This window comes from Rhincodon typus, chromosome 28 (genome assembly GCF_021869965.1).
Source record: "Rhincodon typus isolate 14 chromosome 28, sRhiTyp1.1, whole genome shotgun sequence".
In the NCBI taxonomy this organism is placed as follows: Eukaryota; Metazoa; Chordata; class Chondrichthyes; order Orectolobiformes; family Rhincodontidae; genus Rhincodon; species Rhincodon typus.
The window spans coordinates 2745599-2757896 of record NC_063359.1 but is presented as its reverse complement, the minus strand read 5'-3'; the positions used below and the strand labels follow the sequence as shown (position 1 = coordinate 2757896).

At 44.5% G+C, this 12298-nt stretch overlaps 1 protein-coding gene across 1 annotated transcript in view; it reads left to right on the top strand.

The window, feature by feature from the left end:
* Positions 1 to 12298, top strand: part of LOC109916194 (glutamate receptor ionotropic, NMDA 1) — a 140717-nt gene that overhangs the window by 8125 nt on the left and 120294 nt on the right. Inside the window, exon 2 of the mRNA XM_048613340.1 lies at positions 11801 to 11935. Coding sequence (XP_048469297.1) covers positions 11801 to 11935 — 135 coding nt within the window. The remainder of the gene's footprint in view (positions 1 to 11800; positions 11936 to 12298) is intronic.

Below are 12298 nucleotides of genomic sequence, written 5' to 3'. Positions count from 1 at the left end.
CTTGACCTAAAGCCTTGTCTGCCTTGGTATTGCAAGGTCAGAAATCACAACACTAGGTTACAGTCCAACAGGTTTATTTGAAGACACAGACTTGTGATTTCAAATAAGCCTGTTGGACTATAGCCTGGTGTTGCATGATTTCTGACCTTGTCCACCCCAGTCCAACACTGGCACCTCCACATCTTGATATCGCAAGGTCTGGACTCCTGTCACTCTGGATGAAAAAAAATTCCTCAGTCCTTCTAAAACATCCCCAGTATTCTAAAACACAGTGAACGCCTCTGTTATTGGGGGTGGGGGGAGCAGTTAGCTCAGTTGGCTGGACAGTTGGTTTGAGTGCAGGGAGATACAAATTGCATGGTGTTCAATTCCCATAGCAGTTACCGTGAAGGAGCCTCCTTCACAACCTCTCCAATCACACAAGGTGTGGTGACCCTCAAGTTAAACCATCACCAATTGTTTGTCTCTAATGAGCGAGCAGACCAATGGGACTATGATACCTCTATCCTCTTAGTTTCTATTTCTCAGATGAAGACAAAAACAATACCAAAATTAGTGGGGAACTGAGGGATGACGGATTGTGAGGAACTCAAAGGAATTGAGATCAGAAGGTAAAAGAGAGAATGGTAGTCTTCTGCTCTCATTCAAATGGCTGGAGCTGACACCCACATTCCTGGATTATAAAACAATGGGCCAACTGAGACGCTGGGTACAGGGTCTGATCTTGTAACATTTTCCAGATTGAATTGTTCCCAGTAGATTGGAAGTTAGCAAATGTAACACTATTCCTGAAAAAAAGTAGGGAAAGTAATGCAGGGAATGATCAGTCAGGCTGATATCAGTCATTGAGAAAATGTTGGAATCCATTATTGATCAAATGTTAGCAATATATTTTGAAAATCACAACATGCACAGCAGACATAGCATGCTTTTATGAAAGGGAAATAGTGTTTGGTAAATTTACTTCCATTTGAGGATTCCTTTGTTCAAAAAAGGGAGAGAGGCAGAAAGCAGAAAACTACAGATCAGTTAGCCAAACATCTGTCAGAGAGAAAATGTTAGAAGCTATTATTAAAGACATTATAAACAGGGCACTTGGATAAGCTCAAGGTAATAAGGCAGAGTTGACACAGTTTTGCCAAAGGGAAATCATGGTTAACTAATTTATTGGAGTTTAAGACCTTAAGATAGAGGAGCGCAGTTAGGCCAGTCGGCCTATTGAGTCTGCTCCACCATTCAATCATGGCTGATACGTTTCTCAACCCCATTCTCCTGCATTCTCCCTGTAACCTTTGCTCTCCTTACTAATCAAGAACCTATTTCTGACTTAAATACACTCAATAACTTGGCCTCTACAGCTCTCTGTGGCAGTGAGTTCCACAGATTCACCACCCTCTGGCTGAAGAAATTGCTCCTCATCTCAGTTCTAAAGGGTCGTCCTTTCATTCCGAGGCTGTGCCCTCGGATCGTAGTCTCTCCTACTGGTGGAAACATCTTTTCCACATCCATTCTATCCAGGCCTGTCAGTATTCTGTAAGTTTTAAATTAGATACCCCCTTCACTATTCTAAACTCTATCAAGTACAGACCCAGAGATCTCAACTGTTGCTCATATAACAAGCCTTCTGTCCCCCGGATCGTTCTTGTAAACCTCCTGAGTCCCCTCCAATGCCAGCACATCTTTTCTTGTATATGAAGCCCAAAACTACTGGCAGTATTCCAAAATGCGGTCTGACCAGACCCTTTTCCAGCCTCAGCAGTACATCACTGCTCTTGTATTCTAGCCCTTTTGTAATGAATGTTCACATTGCATTTGCTATCCTAACTGCCAAGTGAACCTGCATGTTAACCTTAAGAGAATCCTAAACTAGATCTCCTAAGGCCCTTTATACTTCAAATTTCCAAAGTCTTTCCCCTATTTAGAAAATAGTCTGCCTCTATTCTTCCTATCAAAGTGCATAACTTCATACTTTCTGACAGTGTATTCCATCTGCCTCTTCTTTGCCCACTCTCCTCTCCTGTCCAAGTTCTTCTGCAGCCTTCCCACTTCAACACTACCTGTCCCTCCATTATCCTCTTGAAGAAGGAACTGGTTGAGTAGATAAAGGGAACCAATGGATGTATTGTGCTTAGATTTATAGAAAGTATTGATGAAATGCCACATCAAAGTTTATAGTGGAATATAAAAGATGATAGTGTTGGTGGTGACAAATTAGCATGGGTAGAAGATTGGCTGGGTAACAGAAAACAGTAACTATGAATAAGTGAGTCTTTTTCAGGCTGGTGGGATACCACAAGTGATGTGCCACTGAAGTCAATGCTAGGACCTCAACGCTTTCCAATTTATATAAATGACTTGGTTGAAGGGATGGAAGGTATGGTAGCTAAATTTGTTGATGACAAAAGTAGGTGGGAAAGTGAGTTGTGAAGAGGGCAGAAGGAGACTACAAAGGGATGTACATAGGTTAAGGGAGTGGGCAAAGACCTGGCAAAATGAGTACAATGTGAAAATATATAAAACTGTCTATTTTGGCAGAAAACAAAAAAGAACATTATCTAAATGAGAGGTTGCAGAGATCTGAGATGCAGAGAGAGATCTGAATGTTCTGGTGCATGAAAGAGAGAATGTTAGTGTGCAGGTACGGCAAGTAATCAGGAAAATAATAGGACTTTATTGTAATGAAAATTGGATGCAAGAGTAGGGAGGTTATGTTTCAGTTATATAGGGTATTGGTGACACCACATCTGGAGTACTGCATACAGTACTGCTCAACAATATAGTTACAGAAAGCGGTTAATGCATTGGAAGAAATTCAAACAAGGTTTACCAGACTAAAATGCCTGGAATGATTGGTTTGCCTGGAGGAAAGGCTAGCCAGTTAGACCTGTATTCTCTGGAATTTAGAAAAGTTAGAGCTGACTTATTTGAAAGATAAGATCCTGAGGGGCCTTGACAGGGTGAATGCCTAAAGAGTGTTTCCTGTTGTGGGAGAATAGAGAACTAGGGGGTCAGAGTTTCAAAAATATAGTGTCACCCACTCAAGATAGAGATGGGAAACATTGTTTTCTTAGAGGGTTATGGGTTTTTGAAATTCCATTCCTCAAAAGGCAGTGGATGCAGAATTTTGAAAGATAATAGAAGATAGAATCTTGATTACCAAGGGGATGAAAGATTAGTAGGGGTATGCAGAAGAGAAGAATTGAGGTTAAAAATCAGATTACCCACCATCTTATTGAATGGTAGAGCAGGTTTGAAGGGCCGAGTGGCCTACTGTTGTTACTTGTTTGTCTGTAGAACATTGAAATAACTGCATAGAGGTTGGTGTCCCGTTATTTACTCTTGCACAGTACACTGGCTGTGGCCCGGCCAGCTCACAGTCTGTCCTCAACTGGGGAGATTCTAATCTGCTGCTTATATTGGTCAGCCAGGGATTTCCTGATTGATTAGGGCTGTTAACCTGGGCCAATGACCTCATTGACCATGAGATCCACTTGGTTCCAATCACTACATCCCTCCCCTCCCAAGTCTGGGGACGTAGGCCTCATCTTCTTCTGCGACGCTTTCGCCTCAGGTCCAGTTCTTCTGACGTGGACTAAGACACTGGCAGCGTGTACCGGACTGTGCCCTGTCTCTTGCATCTGGAACGTTACGGAAGAGCCTCTTCTTCTGGCAGCAATGGTATAAAGGCTTCATCCATTTCAGATTCCGAAGTATCCTCAACACTAGATGGAGGGGGAACATCTGTGGTTTCTGCTGGGCCTTTGGGCAGTTCTGAGGGGCCAGGTATGTTTTGCTCCTGTCCCGTTTTCAAGGTAATGGCTTTCAGGTGGTCCATGTGTTTGTTCAGGACTGTATCACCTACCCAGACCTTTGTAAGTCACAGGACTTGACCTCGCATCAACCTCACCTCATACCCATACAGGACCATTCCCATGGTTCTGTCACCAAACTTTGTCCCCTGAATTAAATTGTCTGTTAGAGGCGGCATTTGGCCAGCATTGACGTTCCTGCTGTCGTTTCACTGCCCCCCAGAGTCTGGAAATATCAGGTTTAACCTGGTGTGGAGTCTTCTCCCCATCAGCAACTCTGCTGGAGCTATCCCTGTTGATAGGTGTGGAGTGGTCCTGTAATCAAACAGGAACAGGGATAGTTTGGTATCAATTGACACTGTAGGCTGCTTCTAAGCCTGCCTTCAACATTTGGAGCACTCTTTCCGCTAGACCAGTTGATGATAGATGGTATGGAGCTGTCCTTATGTGCTGAATGCCATTGGACTTTAGGAAATGTTAGAATTCCCTGCTGGTAAATGACGGCCCATTGTCCGTGACCAATATTTCTGGGAGTCCGTGTATTGTGAACAATGCTCGCAGCGTCTCAATTGTCATCCCTGAATTTGCTGAAAGGACTTTATGCACGTCCAACCACTTTGAATGGGTGTCTACAATGACCAGGAACATTGAGGCCCTGAAAGGACTGACATTGTCGACATGTAAACAGAGTCCAGGGTTTACCCAGCCGTTCCCACAAACGTGGGAGCGCTGCTGGTGGCAATTTTTTGTTCTTGTTGGCACCCTGGGCACTGCCCCACCAACGTCAAAATCCAACCCCGGCTACTAGACATAGCTTCTTGCCAGCATTTATCTTGGAAACTCCTGGATGACCCTGGCAGCAACCTTTACTTAGGACAAACACCCTTGCTCCACACAGTAATATACCATCCTGTGCAGTGATCTGGCCCAGAAAGGTTTCAATCCTAGTTGCGATGGCTTTTGCTCCCCCGCCATTACCACCAGCTGTTTCAGTTTTGCTAGAACAAGATCTGTGTGTCCACAGTCAGATATTGTCCACAGTGGCTGGAAGAGTGTCTAGAAAGCTTAAAACTGAAACAGACTCTTCCAGGGAAGGCACCACCAGTGGAGAATCTGCCAGTGGGAGGTAAGTCATACAGTCATAGTCATACAGCACAGAAACAGACCCTTCGGTCCAACCAGTCCATGCCGAACATAATCCCAAACTAAATTAGTCCCACCTGCCTGCTCCTGGCCCATATTCCTCCCAACCTTTCCTATTCATGTACTTATCCAAGTCTCATTGTTGCTATTTAAGAAGAAAGCTGCACGGTTTATGTGTCCTTACTGTAATCCCATTATGGAAGCCCGACTCGGAGTTCTTCTCATTCCCCAAAGCCCAGTGCAGTCTAACATCTTTTCATTGCTCAAAGTGGGGAGCGTCACATACTGGAAGTCCTTCAAACAATTGCAAATAATCACATTTTTCCAGCAACAGCAAAGAAAAAAGTAAACAGAAGCGTCATTTGCTTTTGGAACAGACAGGGACCACTCGCCTTATGACAGCCACAAATTTTCAGCCAATGAGTCAATTTTACAATCTTGGCACTGAGCTCACTTCTGTTAGAACCGGCTGCCAATTCAGTCCTGTCTTGGCTTCATACACAAGGTAGTATTTCCCCTGCTCAGTGTCCTCACCTTCCTCCTCTGTAGGTACTCTCCCAGCTCTTCAGGCTCCATCATATCCCCTTTTTGCTGGCACAAGTTATGCAGAGCAGAGCATACTGGGATCACATGGCAGACTGTCTGGTCTGTTCTGCAAGGCCCTCCCTTCCCAGACTGATCCAAGCATCGGAGTCTTATGTTCAGCAGGATATTGTCCGCTCCCTAGTTGAAGAATCATCATCAGCAATGGTTTCAGAGAGTAGCCTGTATCTCCCAGCTAAGGAGTCTTGAAAAGTGTCCTTGAAAACCAGAGCATTAACTATCTCTGTAGCTGCTTCATTTTACTTCAGGGAAGATCCCATCAGGTCCAGGGCTTTGTCAGTCTTTATCCCCATTGGTTTCCCTAATAATTTTTCTCTAGTGATCATTATTGTGATTATTTCCTCTCCCTTGATTTAGTATTCTTGAAATGCTATTAGTGTCTTCCACTGTGCAGACTGATACAAAGGATTTATTCTGCATTAGCCACTTGTCCTCCTGGACAGTGTTCTAACTTGTACTCGTGCTCGCTGAGAACAAGGGCTCAGCGCTGAATTCTACCGGAAGCTAGAGGCAGCACCATCTTGTCTTCCTTCAGTGGCCCTAGCAGGGATTTGTGATCTGTAACTATGACAAATTCTCATCCGTAAAGGTACTCATGGAACTTCCTCACACAAAGATGACCACTAAACCTTCCTTCTCTACCTGGGCATACTTGCCTTTGGCATCAGCCAAAGCCCAGGAAGCATACGACATTAGGCATTCCTCCCCTTTGGGAGACAGGTGAGCCAACTTTACACTGATACCGTACCGGGAGGCATTGTAGGTCAACACCACTTCTCACTTTGGATCGTAGTGAGCCAACACCTTAGATGACAATAGCTGCTTTTTCACTTCCCGGAAGGCTGCTTCTGGTCTTTGCGACCATTTCTAAGACTGACCCTTTTTCAACAGCAGGAGTAAGGGTGCCAAGATGGAGGCCAGGTTATGTATGGATTTTCCATAAGAATTCACCAACGCAAGCTTTGGTACAGATGTGGGTGCCAGGGCTCCTCTGGTCGCCCTCATTTCCTCTTCCAACGTGTGTAACCTGGTTTTGCCAGCTCTGTAACCCAAGAGAGTCACTTGGGGTGCCTGGAAAACACATTTTTCCCATCTAAGGCATACACCTGCCTGGGAGAAATGTTTAAGCGCTATGTCCAAGTTCTCCAAGTACCCTTTATTGATCTTCCCTGTTATTAATAGATCGTACAGATAAATACAACTGGGGTAGGCCTTGTAAAATGCTCTGTGGTCCACTGGAAAGGGGCATAGGCTGGTGATACCCCAAATGGGAGTTCTGTATATTGATATAAACCCTTATGGGTATTAATTGTAGTGTACTTCTGGGACTCCTCATCCTGTTGTAATTGCAGGTAGGTATGGCTTATGTCCAGCTTCATAAAGGACACCCACCCACCCCACCACCCCACCACCCCACCAGCTTTGCATACAAGTCCTCTATGCAAAGAATAGAGTATTTATCCAGCTGCGAGAAGCAGTTTACCATTTACTTAAAATCCCCAGAAAAGCGAACTGACACCTCAGGCTTCACAATTGGTATGACCAGTGCTGCCCATTCTGTAAACTGCTCTGGTTTGATGGTTCCTTCGCTCTCCAGCCTCCTGATTCCCACCTCTACTTTTGCCCACAAAGCAAATGGCACCGGGCAGGTCTTGCAAAATCACAGAATTGCTTCCTAGCCAACATGTAAAGTGGCTTTGGCCCCTTTGATAGTCCCAAGCCCTTCCTGAAATACTCCTGGGTATTTCCCAAAATCAAAAGGTGTTGAGTCCATCAAGAGGCATAGAGTCATAGAGTCATAGAGTCCTACAGCACAGAGACAGGCCCTTTGGCCCGACCTGGTCCATGCCGACCAAAATGTCCATCCACTCTAACCCCATTTCCCTGCACTTGGCCCATATCCTTCTAAACTTTTCCTATCCATGTATTTGTCCAAATGCCTTTTAAATGTTGTTAATGTACCCACCTCAACCACTTCCGCTGGCCGCTCATTGCATATGCATACCACCCTCTGTAAAAAAGTTGCCCGTAAGGTTCCTGTTTATTCTTTCCCCTCTTATTTCTTGCCATCTTATCAAGGTGAATCTTTCTCAACCAATTCCATCCCAATAGGCTTGGGCCTGAGCCTTTTACTACCATCAATGGTAGTTGTACCAACTGCTTCTCATAAGAGGCTAGAATCAAAGTCATATCCTTAATCTGCGACAGTTCCCCAGTGTATGTTCTCAATCTGGCTGAGGTCTTGCACAAACGTAAGGGTTGGAGACCCGAGCGAATCTTGTTCAAGACAGATTCTGCAACCACAGCTACAGCTGCACCAGTATCGGCCTCCATGGGAACTGGGTGACCATTTAACCAAACACTAATTTTAATTGGTTCTGATTTGGGTGTCACTAAGCAATTTAATTGTTCCAACCCACATGTAGTGGGACTTTCTAGGGTGTGCACTCTCCTGGGTACCAGCCTACAAGTTTTCCCACTCCAGTCAGTCCTTGTAGGACTCCTTTGCTGTCTCGAGTCCACATACTGGCAGCATCTACAATGGCCCACAGAACTTTTTAGCCACTTGGCCAAGGCTCAGCTTTGTTGTGGGGCTCTGCTGTTGGTTGACCTAGAGTCCCTCTGCTAAGGATATGCCATGCATGAGGCTGTGCGAGCACCTACACTCAAGTGGTGTTCCCCAAGCTCAGTCAGACAGGTAAGGGTGTCCACTTCCACTGGGATGCCCTGTAGCTCCCATGCTCCACTTGTCACATTTTCTAATGCCAAGGCCAGCTGTAGTGCCTGTTTGAAGTCCAGTTGGGCTTCAGCTAGTAGGCACTTCCACATGGTTACATCATTAATACCACATACCAAATGGTCTCAGTATCTTATTCAGGGTTAACCCAAAATCACATGCCCTCTGCCAGTCATATTAACCATGTTAAAAATCCCAAAACAGATTCCCTTGGTTCTGTAACAGCTGAATAAAACTGATAGCATGTCAGAATTAGAGGAGGTTTGGGGTCATAATATTCCTTAACAAACTCTCAACTTTTGGAAGGTTTCAGTGTCTGGTGCCTCTGGGAAAGTTAAGCCCCTTGTAGCCAAAAATGCTGCAGGCCCACATACAGTCAGAAGGATTACTCATTGTTTTTCATCTGCCCCAATGTCAGTTGCCTGGAAAATATCACATCCTTTCCACATACTGGGCCTAGTCTTTGAAAGCAGGGTCAAATGAGACAAGTTTCCCAAATGGAGGCATGCTGCCAGAAATGCTTACCCCCAACTCCACATTGCAAGCGAATGTTCTTCAGACACATCCTGTTTTCTCCTATCACCACTGAAATAACAGCAGAGACCAGTGTCCTGTCACCAAGTCACCCTTTATTCACTAGTGCACAGCACATTGACTATGGCCCAACCAGCTCAGAGCCTGTCCTCAACTGAGGAGATTCTAATCTCCTGGTTATATTGGTCAGCCAGGGCTTTCCTGATTGGCCCAGGTTAACTACCCTAATCAATGACCTCATAGTCAATGAGATCAACATGGTTCCAATCACTACAGATATAAGTAACTGAGTAGATAAAGGTGGACTAATGGCTGTAATATATTGGTTTCCAAAAAACATTCAATGAGGTGCTGCATATGAAGTTATTACATGAGAAAGAGACTCATGAAATTGGGAGTAACATTTTGCCAAGGCTTAAAGATTAAATAGTGTAAATGAAGCAGAGATTAGAAAAAGTGGGACAGTTTTGGGTTGGCAGACTATTGCTATTTGTAATCTATATTAATGACTAAGGTGATAGGACTGAATACATTGCATGTGAGTTTGCTGATGGTACAAAGCTCATTGGGAATGTAATCCATGAGGAGGATACAAAGATTGAAGAGGGACACAGTCAGGTTAAGAACATAGAACATAGAATATAGAACTGTACAGCACAGTACAGGCCCTTCGGCCCATGATGTTGTGCCAAACTTTTACCCTAAACCTAAGGTCTATCTAACCTCCACCCCTACCTTATACTATCATTCATATGCCTATCTAATTGCTGCTTAAATGCCCCTAATAAGGCCAACTCAACTACCCTCTCCGGCAATGTATTCCACGCCCTGACCACTCTCTGAGTAAAGAACCTACCTTTGACGTCTCCCTTATATCTACCTCCACTCACTTTAAAACTATGCCCCCTCATAATAGCTACTCCCACCCCAGGAAAAAGTCTCTGGCTATCCACTCTATCTATACCTTTGATCATTTTGTACACCTCTATCAAGTCACCTCTCATCCTTCGTTGTTCTAAAGAGAAAAGCCCTAGCTCTCTCAACCTTTCCTCGTAAGACCTTCCCTCCACTCCACGCAACATCCTGGTAAATCTCTTCTGCACCTTTTCCACGCTTCCACATCTTTCCTGTAATGAGTTGACCAGAATTGGGCACAATATTTCAGATGTGGCCGAACCAGGCTTTTGTATAGCTGGAGCATAACTTCACGGCTCTTGAACTCAATCCCTCTATTAATGAAAGCTAACACACCATACGCCTTCTTAACAACTCTATCCACCTGGGTGGTAGCTTTCAGGGAACTGTGGACATGAACCCCGAGATCCCTCTGCTCCTCCACACTGCCAAGAGTCTTTCCGTTAACCCTGTATTCTGCTTTCAAATTTGTCCTTCCAAAATGAATCACTTCAAACTTTTCAGGGTTAAACTCCATCTGCCACTTCTCAGCCCAGCTCTGCATCCTATCAATGTCCCTTTGTAACCTAGAACAGCCCTCCGCACTATCCACAACTCGACCCACCTTCGTATCGTCCGCGAACTTACTAATCCACCCTTCCACTCCTACATGCAAATCACTTACAAAAATCACAAATAGAAGAGGACCCAGAACAGATCCTTGTGGTACACCACTCGTAACTGAGCACCATGATGAATATTTTCCGACCACTATCACCCTTTGTCTTCTCAGGGTCAGCCAATTCTGAATCCAATCTGCCACATTTCCCCCTATCCCATGCCTCCTTACTTTCTGCATGAGCCTACCACGGGGAACCTTATCAAACGCCTTACTTAAATCCATGCACTACCTTCATCCACGTGTTTGGTCAGCTCTTCAAAGAATTCAATAAGGTTTGTGAGGCATGATCAACCCCTCACAAATCCATGCTGACTATGTTAAGCAGACAGGATGGAGATAGCAGGCAGAGTATAATAGGGGAAAGTATACAATTATTAACTTTAGCGGGAACAATATAAAAGCAAAATAAATGTTAAATTATGACAAACTGAAATTTGATTTAGTGACAGATCTGGGCATCCTTGTATAACATGTCTGAATGTGGTAGGACTGAAAAACATGGATCTGATCCAACTGGTTGCGGAATTGCTCAATACCTTTGACTGTGCGCTAACTTTTGTTGAATGTTGTACCTTACTAAATCGCGCAGAGACTGTTTCAACTTGTGAGCAACTGGGAATGAGGCGCGTAAATAAAAGACCAAAAGTAAGACTTGCATTTATACAGTACTTCTCACAATCATTGGAAGTATGCTTAGCAAACTCCTATAAATAGCATTTAGACAATCTGTTTCAATGAGATTGTTTGAGCGATGATGGCCAGGAAACTGGACACCTTTGTAAGACATTTGCCTGGAGATCGTCTGTAGTTTTGGAGGAACGTTTTTACACAGGGAGTGACTAGAACGTACAACTCTCCATCAAGTGGAGTCAGTCACTCGAGGCAGCATCAGTGCATTTAAACAGAGGTTTGATATACGTGAGACAGAGAGGGGAACAGGAAGGATGTGAGGGCAGGTGAGAAAAGATTATTTGTGTAGAAGGGGCCTTGCGTAAGGTGACACTGGCAGAAATCAAGTGGGTAGAGTTACATATCTCTGTAAATTTTCTGAAATTCTAGTTGATAGTGAGGGACTGGGAGGGGGAGAGGAGTGTAATTGTATGACTGGCCATGGGCAGTGTAGCTCTGCCAACTGGGAAAATGATGGGGCAAGGGAAAGCCAGCATGGCCATGGCGGGGAAAGTGTTACTAACTGGGGGTGGGTTGGGGGGAAGGAATAGATGAGCTGGGTGAGAGAGAGAGAGAGAGAGAGGAGGAACAGTGACTGAGACCCCTGATTGCTGCTTTTTCTTCTTGTTGGTTGGGGTGAGGACCCTGCAGGGTAACAGTGTAGTGATTTTGGAGGAGTCTTAGTTCCTTGGTGTTTCACTTCACCGTGTGTGGTTCTTTCTTCCCCAGGTGTATGCGATATTGGTGAGTCACCCACCTGGTCCAAGTGACCACCTCACCCCTACCCCTGTGTCTTACACAGCTGGCTTCTATCGAATTCCTGTCATTGGCTTGACCACACGCATGTCAATATATTCAGATAAGGTAAGGAATACTCAATTAAAACTGAGCAATTTGTCTTGTGATTTAATCTGTCAGTACTGATCACCTCATTATAACACCTGGGCAGAAAATCAGCGGCTGCATAGCAAAGGGACATTTGATCCCATGCTGTTTGCATCTCTCCCTGGGGACCTTGCATTCTCTATGCAAACCCTTGAATTACTGAATAAGATTTTGCTCATAGTTTGTACAAAAGCTGCAGTGAGGGCTGTTTACTCAGCCTGTATTGGACACTGAGACATTAGTATAATAGATTATATATTGATAGCTAATGTGGGAGTAGGAGGACCACCTGCAGATCACATTATCCCCAAGAAACTAGGCAACAGGTTACAACAAATACAC